This window comes from Lissotriton vulgaris, chromosome 9 (assembly GCF_964263255.1).
Source record: "Lissotriton vulgaris chromosome 9, aLisVul1.2, whole genome shotgun sequence".
NCBI classification, from domain to species: domain Eukaryota; kingdom Metazoa; phylum Chordata; class Amphibia; order Caudata; family Salamandridae; genus Lissotriton; species Lissotriton vulgaris.
Window position 1 is genome coordinate 940,480,260 of NC_141697.1, and position 27,695 is coordinate 940,507,954.

The 27,695-nt window shown below is 46.6% G+C and overlaps 1 protein-coding gene across 1 annotated transcript in view; it reads right to left on the reverse strand.

The window, feature by feature from the left end:
- LOC147692577 (cadherin-related family member 4-like) overlaps window positions 1-27,011 on the reverse strand; it is a 422,868-nt gene extending 395,857 nt beyond the window's left edge. Inside the window, exon 1 of the mRNA XM_086938792.1 lies at window positions 26,886-27,011. Within this exon, the coding sequence (XP_086794918.1) occupies window positions 26,886-26,949 (64 nt within the window). The 5' untranslated portion in view covers window positions 26,950-27,011. The remainder of the gene's footprint in view (window positions 1-26,885) is intronic.
- Window positions 27,012-27,695: the final 684 nt, after the last annotated feature.

A 27,695-nucleotide genomic window follows, 5' to 3' on the forward strand; every position in this document is an offset into this window, starting at 1 on the left:
TCCACAGAAACACCATCAAAATTACAACCAGCTCTGACGACAATCTCGCAACCGCCGAACACCTCCACTTCCAGATCCACACCGACCCCAGGACCACACTTAGAGGCACCCTCATTTACAGGCCTCCAGGCACCCGCACTCAATTCAGCGATGACATCACGGACTTCGTCAGCCCACATGCCCTCGCCTCCGAGAACTACATTCTTCATCGCCGCTGCTGTCACCGGAACCACAGGTAGCTGCTGGGCGTGTGAGCGTGAGACAGGGCTGCGAGTGTAGGAACCGGGACTCGCTTTCCCAGGAGTCCCGGCAATCCTCAGGCCGAGTCACCTGGCCCGCTCTCCCTGACCGCCCCGCCCAGCTGAAGCACCTTAAGAGACCCTGCCTCCCATAGCGTGTGGGGACGCCGAAAATCACCTGACTTTGCTGCTGTTCACGGAGGAAGGTCCGCTACAACTCGCGGAACCCGCTTCGCGGGTCCCGCATCGCCGCTGCTGTCACCGGAACCACAGGTAGCTGCTGGGCGTGTGAGCGTGAGACAGGGCTGCGAGTGTAGGAACCGGGACTCGCTTTCCCAGGAGTCCCGGCAATCCTCAGGCCGAGTCACCTGGCCCGCTCTCCCTGACCGCCCCGCCCAGCTGAAGCACCTTAAGAGACCCTGCCTCCCATAGCGTGTGGGGACGCCGAAAATCACCTGACTTTGCTGCTGTTCACGGAGGAAGGAGGAAGGTCCGCTACAACTCGCGGAACCCGCTTCGCGGGTCCCGCATCGCCGCTGCTGTCACCGGAACCACAGGTAGCTGCTGGGCGTGTGAGCGTGAGACAGGGCTGCGAGTGTAGGAACCGGGACTCGCTTTCCCAGGAGTCCCGGCAATCCTCAGGCCGAGTCACCTGGCCCGCTCTCCCTGACCGCCCCGCCCACTCAAACCCCGCCCATTGCTCACAAAAAGCAGTGATCTACGCTGCGCGGGAGCGCCCGGGGCTAAGCCTGGGCAAAGGGCGGGCCCTCTGTGGCCCTCAGAGGCCCGAGGAGACTGGACTGGGCCAGAAATTCTGGTCGAGTATATACTGCACCCAACCCATCTCTTATTCATCTTGAATACACGGGTTATGTCCTGCCGGGAAACAAGACGCATGGCCGCTGCAGGAGCTAAAAAACTCACAGGGACCCTGGGCGACTTCATCACCCGCACACATGCACTTATCGATGAAGGGATAATTCTCATGGACAGGAGAGTTTCCCAAGACCTGGCTATGGCCAAGCGTTCTTCCCTTGGCCTCATTGCTGAGGCTCAGACACCGAAAACGGACTCCCGGCGAGAAGCACAGGCGTTAGTACATCATCCCGGACCTAATAAGGACTTGGATGCCCTCAATCTTGCCCAGGACCTGGAAGCTTCACCTAACCTTAACATATTGACTGAAAGTGGAACGCAAAGTAGTGAAACAAATATTAGTAACCCTATAGGCAACCTAATAGAAAGAGCTCGGGTAGAAGGGGCAATCCCTAAACAAAAACGCAAAACCAACACCTCAACGGGTGCGAAAGGGAAGAAGGCTATTACTTTACCTAACTCTCGTACTATTGAAAAACCTTCAGTTAGTCTACCTATCCCCATAGAGGGTTTACCTCCTAACAACCCTGGCCTACTGCTGAGTCTCCCAGATGATACCATAATTGACCAAAGTCTGGAAGACATTTTGCAACTTAGCGGCCCTACAGGTAACTCAATAATAACAACTCCATTGGAGGAGCCTGGTTCTAGTTCAAATAATACAGTAATTTTTAACATGTTAAAAGCTTTACTAGAACCCATAGAGGTAAGATTACGCTGTTTGGAAACGGTCCTAAAAAACATACATAAGGACATAAGTGCCCCTAGCGTTGCTTCAAATAAAAAGTCCACTCAGGTTACTAATTTACCTAAACCCATAAAGACTATAACGGCTCCTATTAAAGCGTCGGAGACTAATAATACGACGGCAAAGAAACCCAGTAGTACTTCAAATCAAGTAGGATCTAAAACTAAACCCCCTGTTGTAGAGCAGATTAAGAAAACAGATACTAATCTGATCTCTTCTAAAAACAATATTATTTCCCAGTCCACACCCGGCGATGGCTTATCCCAGGCCCCAAATCTTGATATACAGGATAAGGGTAAGGTTAGGTCACGTAGGAATATTCACCTCCCCCCGGATGCCGCACCCTATGTGGTTATCCTTACCGGAGTTACAGAACTCCGTTCGCCAGAAGAAGAATCATATCAGGCTCTCAAAAATAAAGTCTGTCACTGGCTAGCGAATAATTATCCTCTCCCACCAAACATACCCACTGATATCCTAATGATAGAGAGGGCTCCTGGGTAGGAGGCAATAAGAAAAATTTGCAGGGGGACTGTGTGGTGGTTACTTTTGAAAATCCGGAGGTAGTACATTTTATTTGTAACAGCAGGGCCCCAAGATACCAGGCGAGCAGGGTGACTGCCAGACCTCTCTCGTATTTCTATCTTCCCGACAACCAAGCGGATAATCGTTGGAGCTGGTTTAAAGGCTCTCACGATAGGATTCTTAGACAAAGGCCTAACTTCCCCTGGGACATTCAACCTCCAGTCAGGGAGGAGAGTTGGGATGGGGGGTGGAATTTGGTGGGGACTAGGGGAGGTAGACCACGTCAAGGTGGTCCCTCGCATGGTTCCCAACTCATCCATCCCTTTTTTTACCAGCAGCCTCTAAATGGCCCATCTAATCCCTTGCATTTCCCTATTGCAAACGGCTTTGATTGTCTGTCAACTACAGATTGGGTGGATTGACATACTCAGGGCTCGCCAGGGGAATATGGTGTTTGTGCAAATCCAATGCGTCCCCTCGAGGATGTTGCCACAGCGGACCCGATAACAGCTAATTTATCCCCCATACCTGGAACTAGCCCGATGACGAGAGAGAGCCGGGGCGCGGGTATACCGATTGCCCCTAACACAGTTTTAGCTCTCTGTAAAGTCCTCACTTGGAACGTGGCAGGCCTAAACGCGAAGGCTTTAGACCCAACATGGCAAAGATTCATTAAACAACATCACATCATAGGACTTCAAGAAACGTGGGATACAACACATTCCTTTTCCCTGGATGGTTTCTGCAGCTTTTCTACTCCGGCAGTTCCAGGCATAAGAGGGAGAGCAAAGGGTGGTTTACTCACCTTGTGTTCCCTGGATTTAGTTGGGGTTTTCAAAAAAATAGACACCGCATTAACAAATGCCCTTGCGGTGGAGTGGACCCTCCCTAACTCCAAGATTTTTTTGTTGATTAATTTTTATAATTCAAAGGAGTCCGCCATTGTAAATGAACATCTGATTTCTCTGTTAAATTTTTTGTCAGCCTATAGGAGTGATTGCACTACCCTCCCGGAACTGGTTATTCTGGGGGATTTTAACATACACCCCTGTGAGGGAGGTTGTTTTAATGATAGATACGGGGATATACCACCTGAAGTCATTTCTCATTTTGAGCATACAGCCGAAGGCGAGTACCTAGAGTTCCTTCTAGCTAACCTAAACCTCTTCGAATTCGACCAAGGCATTAGCGAGCCTAGAGCCCATACTTTCGTTGGGAGAGGTGCCAATACAGTCATAGATTATATCTTTGTGTCATATGGGGCCCTGGCAAAGGCACATGAGTACAGCGTGGTTGACCTTATTTCATCGGATCATTATCCTGTCCTCTTGTCCTTGGACCTAGATTGCTTCCGTACTGGCAGCCCGCCAAATATGGCAGCCCCAAAGGACTTGAAATCTAAAGAGCAGGGAAGGCGCCTGAAATGGGAGATGATTGTTCCAGAGGAATTCTTTCATTCAATCGCCCAAGAGTCGGAGGCCAGTATGGCAGTGTGTCTGGACCCAACTGCTGAGGGCCCCAAGGTCTTGACAGCTTATGAAGAGATCTGCTCCAGGATTAGTAAGAATTTGGAACGAAGGTCAGCTGGGCAAGGGAACACAAAGACCCACAAATGGTTCAACAAGGAATGTTCGAGGATACATAGTGCTCTGCTGAAAGCCATTAAACAAAACCCAGAGACACGTCATTAGTGGCCAAGCTAAGGAGGGAATACAAAACCACAATCCATAATCGCAAAAGTCAAATTAAGGAGGAAGCTTGGAATAGCCTATTATCTGTGGAGGTGCTGAGAGACAGTAAAAAGTTTTGGGCCATTGTAAATCAGCCCTTTTTTTCTGACAATGGGCCAACGGATTTGGACTGTGTCATAGAGGATAACAGATGGCTAGCCCATTTTGGCAAAATCTATGAGTCTACAGTCCCTGCCTCAATTGCCAAAACCCATGACCACTCCATTTTGGTTATGGATTTTAACACCATGGAAGTCGAAAGGGCGATTAGAGATACCAGCAAACACAAGGCCCCGGGACCCGATGGGGTACCAGCAGATCTCTATATACAGTACCCACAATTCTGGTCTAAAATTTTAACCAACGTTTTTAATGCTATTCCGACAGCTGGCTTCCCACCATCCTGGTCTACCTCTATAATTGTGCCTATATTCAAGAAAGGGAATAGGGCGGACCCGGCCTGCTACAGACCAATCTCTCTGTTGGACTCTGCCGTCAAGATCTTAGGCAGAGTCATCCTGCACAGAATGGAGGTTTGGCTGGAGGAGAGCGGGATCCTTTCAGATTTGCAGTACGGGTTCAGGGCACACAGAGGGACAATTGACCAATGTTTGAACCTTCATCTAATCATCAGCAAATACACTGTGGTGAAGGGGGGGTTTCTTTATTTGGGATTTATGGACCTATCCTCCGCGTTTGATTTGGTTAATCGCTCGAAATTATGGAACATCTTACGAAATTTGGGATTGGACACTACTTTGGTTAGATTTTTACATGACCTTCATTCTAATTTGTTTGCGTCTGTTAGGGCATCAAGGGATGGTAGGTGTACAGCAAAGTTTAGATCAGGGAGAGGGGTCAGACAAGGGTGCATCCTGGCCCCTCTTCTCTTTACACTGTACATCAACGCCTTGGGGAAATTTCTGAACCCAGCCACCCAGGACATCCCGCGTATGGGGGGGCTACCTATTCCGGTCCTCCTATACGCGGATGACGCTGTCCTTATAGCGCGGACTGGCATAGGTCTTCAAAAACTCTTGGACCATTTACGGCCAGTTCATGGAAGCGCTTGATCTAAAAATTAATACCGTCAAGTCCCATGTTATGGTCGTTGGCTCTCGAAAGAAAAATATGAAGATTAGATCTTTCAGCTCTAACAATTCACCAATTTCGAGGGTGCCCTCCTTTTGTTATTTGGGCGTCACTTTTGACGAGAGAGGAACTTGGAAGCCACAAATGAAACTCAAGGAAAATGGAGTCATTAGATCGACAACAGCACTCCTGAGCTTTTCCAAAAGATTGGGCTCGAAACCTATGGAAGCTATGACCAGGATCTACAGAGCCAAATGTTTGGCAATCGCTTCCTATGGGGCAGACATTTGGGGCTATGTTCCAACTCCAGGCATACAAATTGCCGAAAACAACTTTATACGGGCCCTGCTGACTCTCCCGAAATCTTCCCCCACACATTCAACCCATAATGAACTAGGCATGGATTATGTCTCTGATCTTCTAAAAATGTCCCCAGTACTTTGCTGGATCAAAACCTGGACAAATGAAGAAATCAGCCTGAATCACTGCATCCTTAAAGATTGTATATCTCTTGACAAAGCTCATACTATTCCGTGGCTGGCATATGTTAGAGCGGCATGTGCGAGGCTAGGGCGTCCGGAAATGTACTCTCTACCGCAACATCTCAAAAAAGAGGATGCAAAGTGGGTGAAGCAGCACTTTCGGACTTTGTTGGATTGCGAAAGAGAATCGGCTGAACTTAGCAAACCTACGGTCAGATTACTTTTTCAACTTTCCACAACCACAGCGATGGAACCTTATTTAAAATACGTTACAAAGCCCTACCATCGCTTTCTGCTCATAAGGTTTAGATTTAATTTGATCCATCTCATCCTTGGCACGCACACAGATTGGGGCACACCAGAAAATTTTCCCCCCTGTACATGTGACTGTTTCTCAACACAGGACACTTTGCACTTGGTCATGCTCTGTGAGCACTATTTGGTGCCGCGGAAAAAATTCCTTGTCCCCATCTTAAAACCTCTGAATTTCGTTCAGGTACGGCCAGCATTACTATATTTACAGATGTTGAACTCAGTGCCAGTTGCATATGGCGTAGCCTGTTTTTTAGTAGCAGCCGCCAGACAGAAAAAACTAAGAGCTGCCGCACCACTAAATCCTCAAATTTGACTTTCTGTATAAACTCTGGCGAGAATGTCTTTCATATGCTGATATTTTTAGGTGTTCCCTGTATCTACCAAATCCCTTTTTCATAATGAATGTCCCCTTTCCTTTTGTTTTTAGAAGGAGTAGCAATCATTTCTTTCCACCTATTTAATTGTTTTTTAAAAATTTGATTGTATGTATCATGTACTGCTTTTATGGTTTTAATTAACCGAATAAAGTTTTTTGACTGACTGACTGACTACATTCTTATAGGAGACCTCAACTACCACCTTGAAAACAAACACGACAGCAACACCACCACCCTTCTGGACAACCTGGCCAATCTTGGACTCAAACAACTTGTTGACACCCCCACTCACTCATTCGGACACACACTCGACCCTATCTTCACCTCCAGCAAGCACATCTCCTTCGATCGCACCACAGCCCTCCATTGGACGGATCACAGCTGTGTTTACTTCAGCTACAAAACCACCCTGACTCACAACCGCCCACAACCTATTCATCGAAGAAACTGGAACAAAATCACCACCGACCAACTCCTCACATCACTCAAACAAAACCCTCCCACCCTATCAATGAACCCTGACCAAGCGGCCGCCAACTTCAGGCAATGGATTTACCACAGCGCAGACGAACTAGCACCCCTGAAAAAGCACCAGATGGATTCAACCAGCAAAAAGGCTCCCTGGTTCAATGATGAACTTAAAGAATCCAAGAAGCTATGCCGCACCATGGAGAAGAATTGGAGAAAAAACCCAACCTCAGACAACATGGCCTCCCTCAAGACAGCCACCCGCAAACATCACCAAATGATCCGATCCGCCAAGAAATCCTTTTTCAAGGATCGTCTCGACAACAACACTCACAACAGCAAGGAACTCTTCAACATCGTCAAAGAATTCCCCAACCCCACCGCAGCATCCAACAACATCACTCCCTCCCAAGACCTCTGCGATGCACTATCCTCCTTCTTCTACAACAAAATTGCCGACATCCACAACAGCTTCGAGATTTCTCCCAGCGATCAACCCGCCCCACCCCCTTCAGATCCCACTCCTCCAACTAACAACCTCAGCGCCTGGAACCCAATCTCCACTGAAGACACCATTCGCCTCATGAACTCAATCCACTCTGGCTCGCCTTCTGACCCCTGCCCCCACCACATCTTCAACAAAGCTGACTCCATCATCACACCCCAACTCCGCGAGGTCATCAACTGCTCGTTCAACACTGCCACCTTTCCAGAAAGCTGGAAACACGCCGAACTCAGCGCCCTCCTGAAAAAACCCACAGCAAACCCCTCAGAACTGAAAAACCACCGACCCATATCCCTCCTCCCTTTCCCTGCCAAAGTCATTGAGAAAGCCGTCAACAGCCAGCTCGCAGCCTTCCTTGAATCTAACAACTCCCTCGATCCCTCTCAGTCCGGATTTCGAGCCAAACACAGCACCGAAACCGCCCTCATTGCAGCAACCGACGACATCCGAACACTACTTGACAACGGAGAAACAGTGGCCCTCATTCTACTCGACCTCTCCGCCGCTTTCGACACAGTCTGCCACAGCACCCTTATACAACGCCTCAGCAACATCGGCATACAAGGAAAAGCCTTGGACTGGATCATCTCATTCCTCGACGGAAGAACTCAAAGAGTCCGACTTCCCCCATTCTACTCAGAAGCCACCGAAGTCATCTGCGTCGTACCTCAAGGATCCTCACTCAGTCCCACCCTCTTCAACGTCTACATGAGTCCTCTTGCCTCCATCGCGCGTCAACACAACCTCAACATCATCTCTTACGCCGACGACACCCAGCTAATCCTATCCCTCACCAAAGACCCCAACACCGCCAAAACCAATCTTCACGAAGGCATGAAAGAAGTTGCCGAATGGATGAAACAAAGCCGACTAAAACTCAACTCAGACAAAACGGAGGTGCTCATCCTAGGATCTTCCCCCTCAGCCTGGGATGACTCTTGGTGGCCTTCCGCTCTGGGCACAGCACCCACACCCACAGACCATGCATGCAACCTCGGCTTCATCCTAGACTCATCTCTCTCGATGTCCAAACAAGTCAACGCCGTCTCGTCCTCCTGCTTCAACATACTTCGCATTCTCAAAAAGATCTTCCGCTGGATCCCCCTCGAGACACGAAAAACTGTTACCCATGCACTGGTCACGAGTCGGCTGGACTATGGTAACACACTTTACGCCGGAATAACAACAAAACTACAGAAAAAACTCCAACGCATCCAAAACGCGTCAGCGAGACTCATATTAGACATCCCGCGCCACGATCACATCACCGGTCATCTAAGAGACCTCCACTGGCTTCCCGTCAACAAAAGAATTACTTTTCGCCTTCTCACCCACGCTCACAAAGCCCTCTACAATCTAGGACCTGAATGCCTCAACACTCGACTGTCCTTCTACGAACCCACCCGCCAATTAAGATCGTCCAATCAAGCCCTCGCCGCAGTCCCGCGCATCCGGAAACTCACCATGGGTGGCAGATCCTTCTCCTTCCTGGCTGCCAGGACCTGGAATTCACTCCCCACCCACCTCCGCCTTACTCAGAACCATATCTCCTTCAGAAAGGAACTGAAAACCTGGCTATTCGACAAATAATATACCCCTTTCCCTAGCGCCTTGAGACCCTCTGGGTGAGTAGTGCGCTATACAAATGCTCAAACTTGAACTTGAACTTGCCCACTGAAATCAGACTAAATCCTTCAATTGCATCTTTCAAGAAGGAAGTTAAACAGCTGTTGATGGACACATTTCAGCCCTGGAACCCAGGAACTCTATTCTCTGGGCATGACATGTCACGATGACTACACTCATGATTATTACTCGCCTGTTTTGATTTGTCGGTCTTTATCATTTAGGTTGTCCCTCCCTGTACGGGGGAGTTACCACATCCTATGTTGGCCCTGATTATGCTGTTGTTTGCTGTCAATGTCTCTTCTCTCTGATCATTAGTAAATCGCTCTGATACCCTTATGGGTCATGTTCACCAAAATAAATGTTTTAAAATAAAAAATAAATAAATGTTGCTATCCCAAGGAACATTCTCCATCCTCAGTCCACCCAAGTCCTCCATCAGGCCCAGCAGAGCCACCTGGACAGCGAGTATCAAATGTCGGTTCAGGATGTGGGAGAGTTCTCGCTCAATCCTCCCCAGTATTGGACTATCACTGGGCAAGCCCACACCACATGAAATGTCTGCGTTTGGCAAGAGTCAGCGGAAGCAGGCCATCTTGGAAATTATGCCCACATGTTTAACCTCTGGGGGGGTCATGCATGTAAAATGCAGGTAATTTAGCTGGATCAGTCTGAGCCTGGTGGTACTGGCGAGTTCTCGGGGGGCCATCCTGACTCCTTCCACTCTGCGTCCTCCAGCCAGTCCACCCACACCTCAAAGATCTGTCTCAGTCTGACAAAATGGTCCGGTGCTTTGAAAACTAGGGTGCGGTAAATCTGGGATACGGCTTCCCTATGGAGCTTCCCATTTAGCAATTTATCCTCAAGAGGACTGAATTATGAGATGTCCGTATCCGGAGGGATGCTGGCCAAGAGGCCATGCCTCAGCTGTAAGTATTTGTGAAACTAGGTGTGTGACAGTTGGAATTGCTGTTGAAATTCTTGGAACGTCTATCAATCAATCAATCAATCAAGGCATTTATAGAGCGCACTACTTACCCAGAGGGTCTCAAGGCGCTTGGGGGGTGGTGGGGTGCCGCTACTGCTCGAACAGCCAGGTCTTGAGTTTCTTCCTGAAGGAGAGGTGGTCTTGGGTCAGGCGAAGGTCGGTCGGGAGGGTGTTCCAGGTCTTGGCGGCCAGGTAGGAGAAGGACCTTCCTCCTGTTGTCGCTCTTTGGATGCGGGGGACGGCGGCGAGGGCGTGGTTGGTCGATCGGAGGTGGCGTTTGGGAGCGTAGAAGTTGAGGCGGTTGTTGAGGTAGCTCGGGCCTTGGTCGTGTAGGGCTTTGTGTGCGTGGGTGAGGAGACGGAAGGTGATTCTCTTGTTGACGGGGAGCCAGTGTAGGTCTCTCCGATGTCCGGAGATGTGGCTGCTCCGGGGGATGTCGAGGATGAGTCTGGCTGAGGCGTTCTGCATCCGCTGGAGTCTCTTCTGGAGCTTGGCGGTGGTTCCGGCGTAGAGGGCGTTGCCGTAGTCCAGTCGGCTGGTGACGAGGGCCTGGGTGACCGTCTTCCTGGTCTCGGTGTGGTCTATATGTGGCCACCCATCCATACAACTCCAAGATGCGTAATACCTATATCGTTCCACTTTGAGAACTTTTCAAATCCTGCGGTGTGATGCAGCCATGTCCCTTGCTGGGAAACATCCATTACAACGCAGTCATTACAACGACCTACCTTTACAACGCGACTGTTACAACGCAACTGCCTTTACATCGCATGCCATTACAATGCATGTCACTACAACGCATGTCACTACAGAGAATGCCATTACAACCCATACCATTACAACGCATGCCGTTACAACGCATTATAAGGTAAGTAATGGAAATTGTTTAGTATTAGGGTGGGTATGGGTTTTGGGGTACATGGGAATAGTAATTTTTACCCCTACACTATCCAACACTTTCCCTACTGTAGCACTCACTGGAGTGGGAATAGTAATTTTTACCCCTACACTATCCAACACTTGGAAAATGTTACCCCTACACTATCCAGCACTTACCCTACTATTTTTGGAGTCACTGGAGTTGGAATAGTAATTTTTACCCCTACACTATCCAACACTTACATTACTGTTGCCCTAAAAGTATTATGCATTGTAATGGTATGCGTTGTAATGGAATGCATTGTAATGGTAGTTTTAAAAAATGCGTTGTAATGGCATGAGTTGTAAAATCATCAATGTAATGGTAGTTACGATGTAAAGACTGCGTTGTAAAAGCATGCAATGTAAATGCATGCGTTGTAATGTCATATAGTCTCCTTGCCAGAGGCTGGTCATTCCCATCAATCTACCATCCCAGCCCATTAGAAGGAGCGCTGCTCTTCAACTGATGAATATTGCCAGTGTCATTACCAACAAGGCTCACGGGAAACTGGCCCGTACAGTATGGCCATTATTGTATCCAAGTCCAGCAAGGTTATTACCACCCGATATGCCAGAAACCAATAATTTATTATGACTAGCCCACCATTGTAGGGTGACTTCTTACAGTCTGCCATTGCTATGCGGGGCCATCCGGCCACCCACAAAACATTCTGGAGCATAGAGTTGAGTTGCTGGAACCACTGGCTTGAGAGTGGATCAGAAAAATTCTGAAAGTCATATAGGAAGCGTGACATCACCATCATTTAAAGAGGTCTACCAATCCCATCTCATGTAGTGGGAGTTGTCTCCACCTCTGTAGATCCCTTCTCATACTGGTCACAAGAGGAGACAGGTTAAGAGCCAAGACTCCATGTCAATTCCGGGAGCAGGGATATGTGGAAGCCTAGATACTGGAATAACTAGAGATGAACAGGGTTCGCCAACCACCAATTGCATCAGCTCAGGTCCCCATACTGGGACCACCAGGGATTTCACTTTATTCACTCAGAGGCTCTTTGTGGATGTCAAGGAGTTATGCAACACGGGCCTACTAAGAAAAGAGGATGTCATCTGCATATAGCACTATTCATTCCTCAGGGCCTATCCCCCATGCTCATCCCGTATACATGCATTGCAACATATATGTCTAGACATGGGTACGATTGCCAGCTAAAACAGTAGAGGAGAAAGGGGCAAACTTTCCGGGTGCCCCTACGGATGGGGAGGAGGGAGCAGAATGCCAGAAAAGACCAGTCAGCCATATCAAAAGGCCTTTTCAAAATCAATCAGTAGCAGGGTCGCCTGGTGTTGGAGGGCATGTGATTGAGAAAGCACTACATGAATTCTTCAGATGCAGTGGCAGGTGCTCTGAGCCGGCATAAAGCCACATTGATTTGGGTGAATGAGATAGTGTAGGGTCCATCGCAGGCGATTGCGCAAAATCTTGGCAAACACTTTGATCTCTGCATTGATCGGTCTATAGGAGGCACAACCTTCAGGAAGATTACCTTTTTGGGGGATCACCAGAATAGCTGTCCTATCTAGCTCCAGGGGAAAGGCTCCAACTGTGGCTGCTTCCTTATAGAAAGCCAGCAGGTGTGGTAACAGGAGGGCTAAAATTTCCGGTCGTATTCGACTGGAAAACCATTGGGCCAGGGTTTTACCCTGGGACATATCAGATAAATCGCCTTAATGTCTTCAGCCATTAGGGACTGATCTAAGTCCCTGGCAAAGGACCGGGGGATCGAGGGCAACAGGATCTACTTCAAGATGGGGTGGCTGACTTTGTGAGGTGGCCTCTGCCTACACTCATACAACGTCTCATAGTAATATACAAACACTCTCAAAATCTCTGAAGTGTAGGTGCACATTCACCCCTCAGGGTGACTGATCCATGGGACCACCCTGGAAGCAAACTTGCTGGTGGCCAACCAGTTGGGAAGCTTCCTAGATGTATTCCCATATTCATAAACTTGCTGACTTGACGCTCTCCAACAACGGCGGCCCTTCTCCAGCGAGAGTTGTCATGACTTGACACTCTCCAGCATTGGCAAGCTTCTTCCAGTGAGAGCTGTCGACCTGTGTCCTTGCCACCGTCAACCGCCTATCGAGCCTGCAGTGTCCGATTCTCCTGTTTGAGGATTTGGGACTTCAGAGTTCTAATATGCTCTAAACAACACTTAATCCTGCATAAGATCGCACAGGAGCGCCGGGACACCCCATTGGGGTATCTGTGCGCAATAACAAAATACACTAAATAAAAAAATAAATATAAATAGCTTCCTTTTCTCCATACCTCGGATGTGCCTCTTTAGCAGGCCTCGGAGTGCAGGTTTGCTGGCTGCCAACAAAGTGCTCCAGAAAAAGGGGTGGTGATGAACAGAGTGTCTGACTTAAGCAGACCACTCTTACCCAGTCCAAAGATCAGGGCTTGATCCATCACCGTTATTTAGCTCACTGCACCATCCCAGCTCAGAACCTGGCTATATGCAAATCAGTCTGGCAGACTTCACTGTCTCAAAGTATGAATGGTTTCTGGTCCTATGTAATCCAAGCTGCTGTGGTCTTGGAGATGCCACGCATTAAGAAGCCAAATTGGCCGAAGAGTAGATACAGGGACGTATAGTTGGACATATAGTGGCATGTGGTTGGAGACCCCCCGGGGCAGTATGTCGATCGTCAACAACCGCAGGACATCTGGGAGTCTTGTGGAGTGACTCTCATTGACCCTGTTCCATTTGTGCCTGTCAAGGCCACTGGGCCAAGACACACAAGTGGGGTCGCTTTTTTATTGGTACAAGTGGGGGAACACTGGGTCGTTGGAAGTTTGTGGATTCCTGCTGATTCTGGAAGCTTACATCACAGAAATACAAGGAAAATGTGCAATTTTAGGCAAATTCTGTAGTTTGCAGGGCATTGTGGGTAAGAACACTTTGTGGGATCTACGCAAGGCATACTACTCTGAACTCCCTTGGATGTCCAATTTTCCGAAATGTCTGAGTTTGGTAGGTTTCCCCAGGTGGCAGCTGACTCAAGCCCGAAAAGTGAAGCCATTCAGCATAAAAGTAGGATGATATTGGGGCTTAACACAACTCTTCTACTCATAAGTATAAAAAGAAGCATCTAAAATGAAAATGTCCCTTTTTGCCACAAAGATGGGGATGCTTTAGTCTTGGGGTCATAATGGAGATGGACAAGGCTTGATGGGCAGGCCAGTCCTACACCTTGTAGCAAAAAATAAAAACTCCCTAGTGCCTAGTGTGCTTTCTGCCCACCGGGGGCAGATTGGAGGAGCAACCTAAATCTGCCCCTGGTTGGGTAGAAATACTTTTGGCCCTGTTGGAGCATTGGCACATTACTCGGGGTGTGGGGGGTGCGCCCACTCCAAATATAATCCCTGGTCGTCTAGTGGACTTTCTGCCCCCCTCTGGGGGCAGAATAGAGGAAAACATCTCCTATCTGTCTCTGCCAGGGCAGAAAGACTGCTAGGGGTTGTGTGGGTGGGTGAGGGCTAGTCCGAAACCACAGGAGGGCCGCCCTACCCATTCTGCATTTAACAAAATCCCTTGTGTTTAGTGGACATTCTACCCCTCTCAGCTGGTAGATTGGAGGTAGGACCCTCTAATCTGCCTAGGGAGGGGGTGGGGGGGCAGAAAGACATTTGGGCCCAGGAGAGGAGCTGCACTAGCCCATTGATGGGGGGTGCTCCCCCCTCCAAATTGAATATTTGGTGTTCTAGAGGGCTTTCTGTCCCCTGCCAGGGGCAGATTGGAGGAAAACACCTCCTATCTTCCCCCTGAAAAGGGGAAGAAAGAATGCTAGGGGCCATTTGAGTAGGCCCAATGTCAAATGCTTGAGAGGGCCGCCCCACACATTCTGCTAAAAAAAACTATCCCTAGCGGTCTAGCAGGCTTTCTGCCCCCGCTAGGTAAGACTGGATGGAACAATCTCCAATCTGCCCGGGGGTGGGGGGGGAGGTGGTGGGTCAGAAAGTCTTTGGGCCTTGGGGAGGGGTAGTGCATTAGCCCATTACGAGGTGGCAAGGGGCCACTCCCTCCCTCAAAATTAAGTCCCAGGGGTCTAGTGGGTGGATCTCTGCTTGGGGATCGCCCCCTGCATCGAATCCACAGGGAATGGTACCAATGGAAAGGGGAGATTCTCTTCTTTCCAAAGACACCTGCGCCATAGACATCACAGATGAGATATGCCATCTGAAAATGAAATGAATGACCCCCATCAGCTCATTTCATTTTCACTTTCAATGTAATAACGTCAGCGCGCAATGCATGCCAAACCTCATTACATGCTAAAAATAAATGCCTCATGCTGCTGGGGAAGCTCTTCCCCTGCTCCCAAGGCTAACAATAAATGCCTCATGCTGCTGGGGAAGCTCTTCCCCTGCTCCCAAGGCTAAAAATAACTGAAAGGAAATCCCCCCGGTGCTTGCACTAGAGGGATTCCTGCCTCGGGTGCGAGGATGGCCTGGAGCAGTCCTTAGCACACGAGGACTGCAGCGGAATACTGCACTGAGCTGTCCTCCGCATCATGCGGGTTAAAGAGACAGTATAGCCCAATGCAAAAGGGCTATAGTTCAATTAGAGTGTTCCATCCACTGAGGATATAATGTTCTAAATTTAAAAAAGGAGAAACAGAAAGACAAACATTGGAATGTTGAAGCAGAAGGCCTCTATCAGGCATTATTGTCCTTGATCCACAGCTTCAATGGACCTCTCGCCATTTGAATGTTCTAATTACAATTAAAAGAAAATACTAATCCATTACATATTTTCAAGTGTATTAGATAATTGTACGGTTTGAAAGGATGGGTATAACACAGATGCTTTAACTGTTTCACTATGACTTGTCAGCACGTGGCTCACACACAGGAATCCACAGTCCGTTCTATGATTTTACAGTGCCATGCTTCAATATATCGAGGCCGTCTAGACTTCTAATAATATTATAAATTCAACCCGCTTTAGTTTCACTATCTTTTAAAAAATCCATCTTCATGACCAAGAACTCTTATCCATATCCATACTAATATTATAAAGAGAGAGCCCAAGCCTTTGAGGCGGGTAATCTCAGGAACCACAGCACCAATCACAACACCCAATACAGCGTTGGAAAGGGCAGTTGCAGCAGAAGGACATAGGCTATACAGATGCCCACCATATACATTTAAAAGGTAAAAGAACCTTACCAGCAAAGTAGTCCCTTGTGGGCGTGGGCATGGGCGGGGAGCGGCATGACGACAAATAAAAGCGTTCCTTAAACGTGTGCGTTGTGCTGGGGGCGTGTGCTGGGGGCGTGAACGAGGCCAATGGGCGCGGCAATTGCAATTGCGCTGCACCAAGGGGTGTGGCCACTGGGCGAGACAAACGGCAACAATCGCACGGCACATCCCAAAGAAAAAAAACGTGCCTTGAGGGCGTGTGGAAAACAAACGTGTGCATTGGGCCTGGGGCGTGGGTGTGGCAATTGTGCGGGAGCAAGGGGCGTGGTCAATGGGCACGGCAATTGCCCAGGCTTAGGCGGGGGCAGACGCGACTGATCGTGCCTGTGGGGACAATAACTGCACAGTATCCTGCGCGCTGTCAGCCAGTCAAATCTCTGCATAAAGGACCGTGCCTGCGGGGACACTAACTGCAGCGTCTCCTGTGCGCTGTCACACACTCAACTCTCTGCATAAACGAATTGACAACAGGCGCACAATATCAACCAGGGCTGAAGCCAGGCTCAGGCGGCGGATGACGCCACTAAGCGCGCCTGCTGGGACACTAACCTTTGAAGTGACTGCACTTTCCCACACGCGCAGCGTCTCCAGCGCGCGCTGTCACCCACTCAACTCTCTGCATCAACGACTTTACACCACAAGCACAACATCAAACAAAACTGGAGCCGGGCCTCAAGCGGGGGATGACGCGATTCAGCGTGCCTGCGGGGACACGAAATTTACAACTAAAGGCACTTTCACACATGCTTACCTTCGGAAGTGGAGTACATGCACACTAGAGGCATCTGCTAATACTTCTTACTCCGAGGTACACACAGTATCTGCACACACATGCCTAACTATTGTGACACTTCATGCTAAAAATGTTGTCTACCGCAAGATTTCAAAATACCTTTCCCTTGCCTATTGCACACATTCTATTTCATACCCGGACAATGTCGGGACGGGCTGTTAGTGCATGTATATGGTTAGAATATTCTTATGCAAAACCCTCCATCTGGGATCTAATGATCTACACAATTGTTGAGCAGCTGCTTGGTAATCATTTCTAAAAGTGTGAATGCAAACCGCCATCTATTAATGTCCTATACAATGGTTTTAGTCCAAATCAGTTTGCTTTATGTGCTCGAACAATTCCTAGAATAAATTGATTAAGTAGACTAATCCCCTTATGATGACAAAACACAGGATTGCTGGGTCTAGATATCAAATTGTACTACAGTGTTTTTTAGCAAAAAAAAACAACTTCACTGAAGAAAACTTGCACTTTATCTGGCTAACGCATTCTCAAATATCTCGTAGAAGTAGATATATTGATAATCCTTATTTCTATGGAAATATTGACAGTCTTATCTTGGTGTATCAAAAATAAGTGCCCCTGTTGAACCCAAAAAAATCTGATCGTACTTTTACATTGATATGTTCCCCTAGCTTCCCAAATTAGAAAACTCAGTGACACGGGTCACTCTGACTGAGGCAGCAATATTTTTACAAAACACATTTTTAGCCTAAAGTCTAAACAGGGGCAGCTCTTCCGCTAAGGCGGAGAAGCATCGCCCCACTGCTCACAAAATAAAATGATAATAAAGTTATTATAACTCTTATTTTGAAGCTACGGGGCTCGGTTAGGGCGAGCAGTGCTGGGGTCACAGGAGGAGGAGTGGTGAGCACACTCTCAGTGTGCATGACGGTTTGGCCGTACGGCTTGGGCCGGCCAAACAGTCATGCGCATTTTGCATGTTCCCCACCAGGCTGTAATGCACAGCCTGGTGGGGAACATACAAAGTCTCATAGTCCCCATTTGAACGCCAACCACGGTGTCAGACTAATCACCACGTTGACTCGGAGTCAAGAAGAGAAGCGGACAGATGACGGTCGAGTGACGGGGGAAGAGGTAAGTGTTTTAAAAAAAATGTATGTCTGTTGTTTTCAACTCCCGCCTCACCACCCCCATTACTTGCCAGCCACCACTGAGTCTAATAGTATATTACTTCAGGACCAGAATCCCACAAATTCAGCTGCCTTGAAAATCACAAGCATACATTCTAAACTTGTATGAGCATTTCTGGAAGGAAATACTACAGCTAAATTCCATATTGCCCCCTTTAAGAATCTGGAATGTGGCTACTACTATATTACCAGAAAGGGAAATCATGAAGATTAAAGCATTGGGTCTGCTTCTTGAGTTAAAATTTAGATCATAGGTAAATGAGGCACATATAGGAAGTTAAACATGTCTTTTTTAAACAAGCACAGATATGAATGTCTGTGACAGCCTGGCGAACGGAGTTTCCAAAGGAACTGATAACTAAGCCCTTTCTTCAGTATAACAATAACACTACTGTATCCACCAAGTTGGTCAGGAACATCAGTGAAGGCAAATTGGGAGGCAGATGTAGGTGAAGGAGTTGCTAATGAATAATGGAAAGATGTCTGGACAGGTATCCAGGGCCTGTGTGACTCAGGCAATTAGCCCATCCTTGTAACACGTTTTGCCACTGCCCATGGAAACATATTAAGCAGGTAGCAGTTGTGAGTTCACTGAGTTGACAAGTATCTCCTCTTTAGGTTTGATGATCATTAGGTACCGAGGTCCAACTTTCAAGGCTGACAGACCCTTAGAGTGGTATATTTACAGTCGATGGTTTCAGAAACAGAGTCATGTTAGCGTATAGTCTATAGCTAACTTAAGCTCTCGGAAACTCTACACACAACTAACAGCTGAGACACGGTTTTAATTGGTGAGCCAAAAGCACAGTGTCTGGTAAAGCGAGGAACTTCACAACCTGTTATCTTCCTTGGACCTTGTGATTGGAGCCTCACAGCTCTAGTTGTGCTGTGTATGGGACAGCTCAAGAGGGGCATCAAACTGCCATGAATTGCCTCTCTCTTGGTTTCTCCACCACACTGGACAGGGAGATGAATTAGCAATGGGGCACTTATGCACGATGGCATAAAGGGCACAGACACTCACAGCACTTGGGATGGGAGTGCATCAGTGGAGCGGAGAGACACAGATCGTTATATCTGCTTTGCTGTGATGAATACAAAAGAGTGATTGATATAATGCTCAAATTAATCTCAGCCACTGGCAAATACTCAGGATCACATTATTGTCCATCTGTGTTTTCCCCACCATGCCACTTCAGAAAGTAACCATACAAGTTGATCACCCTTGGTCTTGATCCAACAGGAACAGTTGGAGCCGAATAACCAGGCAAGGTCCCCTCTGCACCGGAATGCTGTGAAAAACTAAGGAGACCAGCGGACTTGTTTTGTTCGCGCTGGAGTGCACATACACTGATAGCTCTCTTTGACTGGCTAGGCAGTGGGTACACATTACTTCCAGATTGTTGGGGTTGCAAATTTAACACCAATTAAGGCTTCAGTTTCTATATAAAAGTGACCCCTCTCCGTCCACAATGGGTAGGTAGTCATGGCCAAGGCAGTGCTACTGCCAATACTGCTTTACTGCTTTTTCAACAATCCTGTGGTCTTTAGAAAGCAAGTGTGCAAGGAACCTAATAAAGAGCTGATAGATTTGTTTTGGGGGACCAGTAGCCCTACAGTGGCCTTGGGCATACAACAGTTGCTGATTGATGAGGAACTGCATATTACCTTCGATTGCGATTCTTACTATTGGCAGCATAGCTCCAATGGTTGGTGGGATGATTGTGATCAAGGCTCAGTAATTTCTAAAGGCTTTGAATGTAAGGCCGCTGATTAGGCTCTGGTTGCACCCGTCTCGCCCTATTCTGCCTGCTTCGAGGTGGAAAATACTGCTGGAACAGATGCCTTAGAAGATTTGGTTTAGAAGTAGCATATACTCCTGGGCTACCCTATAGTGCCTTCTGCAGTTTATAAGCATCTAGGACCATGCATGACTTTTCTGACATAAGGGCAGAGTAAGAGTTCTCACCGGGCTCATTCTTAACTCAAGCATCGATGGACCTTGAGGTTAACTTAACCTGGGGGTGTGAGGTGTTAGAACCTGCTGCACTTGTGATGCAACTTCCATTGCTTACCCACGAGGAGCAGAGAAGTTAGTCGCATTCTTATATCAAGTTTTTAGGGAATCTGATAGGCAAGACTTAAAGGAATTGAAAGAGAGATTGGATACAGATTTGGTTGCAGATATATCACAATTAGATTAGTCTGCAGCACTGGAAAAAATGGCTAAAGTCTTGATAAATACTAAATGTAACTCTTTAAATTCTGTCACCAACCCTAAACAGACTTCATACCCAAACAGCTACACAAAAAGTACCCTTGTGTCCCACATGATTGCTCCAGATGAGGGGTTGCTGGAGTAACATTCTTTCGTAGGTCATGGTAATACCCGCAACTTGAAATCTTTTGGAAAAGTATAAGCAATCAATTATTGGCCATGAATGGTAGACACAATTTAAAAACCCTGAAAGTGTGTCTTATTGGGATTCATCCGCTGTGATAATGCTTAGAAATCTCATTGTTGGTCTGACCCTGTTACTGGCCATGCATGTGATAGCTACGAACTGGCATTGTCCAAGTGCACTGAATATTGCTACCTGGCACTCAATATTGTTGTTGTGCGCTACCACAGAAAAAGAGAGCTACATGTTGAGCCATAGGAGAGTGGGCAGGACATTAACAGACATTAAATGGGATTTCCTGTTGCTAGACCTTGCATTAGGTTCAACAACAAAAAATCCTGAACCAATTTGCTATGCCAAGACTGGGTGACTTATTGGCGGTCACAAATTTGATGTTATTTTGTTTCACTTTTGTTTCTTGGCAACTGTACTTAATGATCGTTTCTGTAACCATTGTGGTCCTGGACAGTTTGTCGTTAATGTGGCAGTTGCACCCCCAATTGCAGGTTGCTTAGGATGACTATCTGTTACAATTATGCCCCATTATATACAATTAGGGCTCATTAGTTTTCTATAGGAAATGTTCTGCCTCCACCAAGTTTTCTTCTTTATTTCTTTGATCATTCTGTTGTTAATAGAACAGTGTTGAAAATATGTAAGGCATTCAATGGCGGCTCCTTTGCTAAGGCGGAGGAGCATTGTTCCACTGCGCAAAAAGGAAAAATAATTTTCCCTGTTGAGTCAATGGCCTGTGTGTCAGGGCTGGGCAGTGCAGGGGAGGAGTGTTTTGCACTCCCAAAGTGTGCATGAACTGTTTGGCCAGCCCTCTTGGGCCGACCAAACAGTTCGTGCACACTTTGCATGTTCCTACCAGGCTGGATTACACAGCCTGGTCAGGAACATGCACAGGCTCTCTGTTCGAGTCTGAGCACCGATCCACAGCGCTCAGACCAATCACAACGCTGCATTGCAGCATTGTGTTTGGCTCAGGGGAGCCTGTGTGCCAGGTGCTTCCTGGTCCCGACTGCACTGCAGAGGAAGAAGGAAGAGGACGCAGGGGAAGGCGGCGGCTGGACGGCTGTTATAAGGTACGTTTTTTTGTTATTAATTAATCCCCCCGCCAGCCCCGTCCAGTAGCAGCCGCTAAAGGCGTTGTCTTTGTTAACATCTCATGCTGTACGTGACAATCAGGTAAGATTCATTTAAATAAAAAGGTAGGTGTACCAGCAAGTGCAGGAGCACACAGACCCTTGCTTTGAGGATCGGCACAGCTCACAGAAGTTCCTACGGGCCAGGATACAGCAGTGGCATACGGGCCCTTATAAGAGCCTCACTCTTACAGGTTGAAAACAGGTCAAGTTGGGCAATGGCCACTGGCTTCAGAGCTCAGCAGTGTTGGTTTTACTCCACCAAACTCTTCTCTGCAGTGCTGAAGTTTTCTGGACTCATGATCTAGCTGGAATGATGGAATTTGTAATTCCATTCCTTCGTTTATTTACCACCTTGCCACTTCAGACAGGAACCAACCACATGCCCATCAGACTTGTCCTCCTACAACAAAAACAGTTCAAAACACCAAAACACCATTCAGGAAGAATTTTGGAAGAAGGTGCTTTGGGATTCAATTACCATCAATGGGCAGCACTCCTCATGTATCCCTCAGTGTTGCCAATGGAGTGCCTCAAGATTCCAGTTATAGAGCCCACTTAAAGAGACTATCACTGATCCGTGCCAAAAATCACATAGCTCTTCGGTGGATGAGGCAAAGGGCACCAAACAACACGGCAAGTCTGTGGATCCAGACATGCAAAGACAGGGAAGAGTGTTTCAGAAGCCCAGGTCACCCCATACGGTGCCTGAAGGCATACCTGCTTCAGTCCAGAATTTTTTTTCCATTATGATATTTGTAGTCCTGGTTTTATAATGGTATAAACAAGACTGCAAGTGCAAAAATGATAATCCATCTATAAAGGGAGAGGACTCCCGAAAAAAATGGGAAAGGATCTAGCCAACATAGAAAGCCTATAGCGACCTGATCAGCATTCAATGGAGAGCTGAATGTCGTGGACAATGTACTGGAGCGTGCAACAGGGATGCGACAATACGTAAGAATGATCCCCATAGTTGATGGTTCCCTTGGTAATACATATACAGATTGAAATGATGTGATTTTTTATTTTGTTGCAGCTTTCCCTCCTTTTTCAATAAAAAGAACGATAACGAAAAAACCTGGACTGGAGCAGACAGTCCCCCATGGACCTGGTAAACCTGATCGGGCTGGGAAGGACAAATTGCATCAACAGGGCTTCCCTGCCAAGACAGAAGTGGTGAATGGCGCCATCAACAATGATGAAGATTATACGACCAATTCTAATTATATCTCTTACAAATTGTTGAATGCCTAAATACTGGTGTATGCTGTAATCAATTGACCGCACTGTGGGATATAATGAATATTTACCTTGTCGCGGTTGTGTTGCAGGTAACGGGCTGTAACTCTGCAGTGTATGACTTGTGACATAACCACAGGTTGTTATGCAAAACATGATTGTAAAGTTGTTTTAAAGAATGTTCCCACAATGTTTTTTTCATTTACAGCATTAATGCTAACTGTCATTTTAGAAGGTTCAAAGAGATAGATTACACTTTATGTATAAAATAGTGTCACTATCCCACATATGTTGCTTTTTATTTCCTAGAAAGTGAGGAGGTTTCAGTTCAGGCAGCTACTATGGAAGGCAGATTTTCTTTATCAATGCTAGGATATTAATATAAAAATGATTAAGGTATTTTTCATGGGCCATGATTGAATCAAATGTGTTTAGTGTTCATGGATACAAAGGGGTCTATTCTAAAAGGTACATTTGGGCACACACATATGATTACGATCAAATGTACCTTTTTTGCCCCTGACAGTGATTCATGGGGGCTGTAAATGATTTCTCTGCCATGAGTTTGTGGAAATCTGCAGTAGTAAGTCTCTTACACGGGGTGGAAGTGGCTGTAACATGATGGAAGTTTAGGAATACCCACAAACATTTACTTTTGAGGGAATTCCCAAACTCCTCTCTGACCCCTTAACACCCTTCAAATGAGCAGAGACTCGGGTAACTAAGGGGCATATTATCAAGGGCCGGCGATAAATATCGCAAAGTGCGCTTAGCGCTTGCATATTTATCGCTGGCTATCTCTGGAATTTATCGGCCGGTTAGCGGGTTATCAACAACGCGCATTGCTGAGGTGATAAAAATTCCAGCGATAGTGGGGATATAGCCGTTTTCCATGGTGGAAAACAGCGATATCCTAGATGATAGGGCCTGTGGTCTTAGCCACACAATCCACCCCCCATGTTAGGGATGCCTTAGTCAGGAATTTAACAGACGTTAAATTACTGCGTTAAGGCATACTTAACCTGATTTTAAATATTGCTAACCCTCGTTGTCTATATGACGAAGGGGGGTTAGCAATATTTTCCCAAGGGAGTCTTGTCAGCCACGCCTCCTTTGGATCTCATTAGCAATGCGATGGGAGGCGTGCTGAAAAGGGGCGCTATTGCAAGGAAAAATGCGCTAGCGTGTCCTTGTTGATTATGCAATAATATTATCGTCGCTTTTCGCCCGAAAATGGGCTCTAAAGCGGCGATAATATTATCGCCACCCCTTGTTGATATGCCCCTACATTTCCAGGGCAGGAAGGAGAACGCAACACCCCACATTTGGTGTCAAAATATTTTTGGGTGCTTTCTCTCCAAGGAATAGTGATTTCCTCTGGAGATAAAAAGTGTGCGTTTAACACAGCGTGCTTCCCTTCCCCTGTGCTAACTTCTCCGCTATGGCGAACTTTGCTTCGGGGAGTAGGAGCCCCCAGGGAGAGTGACCGGACATTCCCAATAGTATGTCTGAAAACATGCACCTGGCACAGCTCTCCAGGTTTACTGCTGCAATAATGGTGAATACCAAAAAGTAGTCAATATGTGCCCACACGTAAACCTAAGTCTACGAGGGCAGATCTACTACTTTTTACGTGAAACAGGTTCTTCTTTTTTCTGGATATTACTGTGATTACTTCAAAAGAGAAGTGAAACCTGCAACACATGGAATAACTGTGTATTATATTTCAAATTGCTTAAGAAGTATTTGCATGGCCCCTGTTTAGATCAATGCTATGCTCTGTTCTCAAATTAAATGTCTGTATTCTATTGTGGTTATTTAAAAAAAAAAAAAAAAAACGAAAAAGAAGTTGCTTCTGGTGATGCAAATTGTGTATTTTATTACAAAGACAAAATGATTCTCTGTAAATTGTGTATGCACAGTGTGGCATACCCCCCCTCCCCCGCCCCACCCCACAATCCCAGCCTTTTAAAGTTATTTCCAAGTTTCGTTAGACAATTTTATGAGCAATTTGGCCCAGATTTACTAAAGTGTCACGCAGAGCAGTGCAGCAGCCGCAAATCCTGTACTGCGTGAGGAGAGCGCCATATTTACAAAAATATGGCATTCTCCTCCCCTCTCTCTAGCGCCTGCGCAGAAATGTGCTGCCGTGCACCATAGTCAAAGGGTATCTGAGTGAGTCTAGCATAGGTTTTGTACTGGAAAGATGCCCTACCAGTACTCAGTACTATGCTTAAAATAACTTCAAAACGTTTCCCACCTAGCATGTGTTCTGTACAGTGCAGCACATATTCAAAGTCAGAAAAGAAAGGAGAAATAAAAGCATTTCTCCGTGATAGCGCCTGGTTGAAGTTGGCACTATTTTTTTAAGCAAAACCCTACTTTCTTTAGTAAATAGGGTTTTGCGTCAGAAACATTGGGTGGGTGCATGGGACTGCTCATGGAACGCTCACTTGGCGCTAAATAATGCAAAGCAGTGCTATTCAAGTGATTTCCCAGCGCAAAAGTAAATTAGTAAAAAAAGTAAATCATAGTGAATATATCCCGAAGTGTATTCAGGTAGAACCAGGTGGTGTGATCCAGTCATGGGTCATGAACATATTATTTACTGGTAATCCTCATTACCGCTAATCTATTCCCTCCTCGTCCCAGGTGGAATGTCTCAATTCACTAATGACAAGGACGTAGATTAGCGGTAATGGTGAGTGCCCAAGAATTGCATTGTACCATGTAAATATGCTTTTTATTTTCAATACAAAATTACTGAAATAAAAAAAAATAGATACTCAGCTCAGTAGGTGAATACATCTGCTCATCTTGCACATGAATGAGCAAGCTCCTATTTGTTCATGCTTTAGTGCAAATAAGCTTTGAAAAGGTTTGTCACGGTATGTGTGGCACATTTTTTCAGTGAGATATGTGTTTGAGCTAGAAACACGTTTATGCAGCAGATAATGGATTATATAATAAATGCAGCATAATTCTATAATTATGCTGAAATTGTTACAGTTGCAATATCCAACTCCAGTGGCTTGCATATTTCTTAATTTCATCTCATTCATTCACATTTCTCTGGCACAATACACATTTGTTTGCATTTATGTATGTAGCTAGTATTTATATAGCGCCAACCTAAGCAAAAGGCAGCTATACACATTTAGGGAAATTTTCATTTAGTCTGCAGTTTGCAAATTAGATTTTCTCCAATCCTGGTTGGGCTAAGTTTCTAAGACCTTTTGTTACCCAAACAGCAGTACCCGAAATGGAAATATAGAAGCGCTGGTACCATCTACCAGAGTACCTACTTGCTTTTGAGAAGTAGTGGTACTATCCAGTTAAAAGTATTTCTCTACTGCAGTCACTCTCCCTCTCAAAACAAAAAAGTGCAGGTACTAAAGGGCAGATTTACAAGCCCCTTGCGACACTTTTGCACCTCCGTTGCATCACTTTTATGGTGCAGTGGCAGGGTAAAAAATGAGGCCAATTTACAACGTGGCGCATCTAGGGAGATGCGTCACGTTGTAAAGCCCTGCATTACATTATACCCGCGTCAGGTATAATGTATGCAGGGTGGGCATTCCCACACAGGAAAGCTACGTAGAACTAACGCAGTAAAATCTACAAGATTTTACTGCGTCACTTCTAGGACGCCACTGCATCAAAACCTTACGCCTGCTTGAAGTGGGCGTAAGGAGTGACGCAGTGTAGTGGGAATAGGCCTCAAAATGCATTTCTGGAGTTGCTTCGTGCCTGCAACATTACTCCAGCAATGCGTGACTTTAGCCCCAACAGAGGCGTCCGAATTTCTGACGCATCTGTCAATCCTTGCGACATGGTGCGCCGTATTGTAAAAATTGTGAATACATGGTGGCGCAAAGGTTTCTCAGGGTGGCGCAGGGAAAGTGACGCATCTCTACAGATGCGTCAGTTTCTTGTAAATCGGCCACTAAATACCTGACAGTACCGGCCCATTTAAAGCACTGCTGAGCAGTGATGAATGAAGGAGTTCACTTACCTTGGGCAAAGACTGGCTGCACCAGCAGCAGGCCGAGGCACAGCAGGAGCAGAAACCTACACATGGTGCCGTCTAGACGAGCCGCTGAGCCCTGAATAGGGAAACTCTGCAGAAACCCAGGGTACATTAGGGGCTCTCACACCCATCGTGTTTGCTTTGGGATAACCACAAAATAAACAGGCCTTACAGGGTTGCTATAGAGAGCTAAGGACGCGGGACGGTGAATCATGCAACACTTTCCTTTTATGAAAGGAGAGGGTAAATAGAACCGGAGCGAAGCACGTCCGCTCTGCTAAGAATTCTAGAAGGATTGTTTATGGTTGAAGTATGTAAGACGTGCAGTCACTTCATCACGTTTCTACGCAAACCGGAAGCTGGATACAGTCAACCATCGGAATATGACGTTTATGCTGGAGGAAAGTTTTATTTAAATCGGAAACATAGAGGGGCAGAGAAAAATGGCTATTATAAATAAGAAAGGGACAATGATATAGGGGTGTGCAACATTTGAATTTCACACACAGTTATGCATAGTTGATTTAGCGTTTCAGGAACTTGGCGAAGGCTGTCAGCTGCAGCCGAGATTTCCAGAGCAAAAAACGTTGTTGTTAAACAATTTCCCAGCAAAACATGTTTGCGAGTAAATTCACCCTCCAAAAATTGGGGGTTTGACGGAACCGTTGCCCGCCAAACCTACTTTTTCTGCATTTTTCAGCGCAATGTTTTTCAAACCTAACCTTGCAAAGTTTTGAAATATTTCACAAAGTGTACAAACAAAACACACTTTGGAACCTAGTACACCTTTAACAA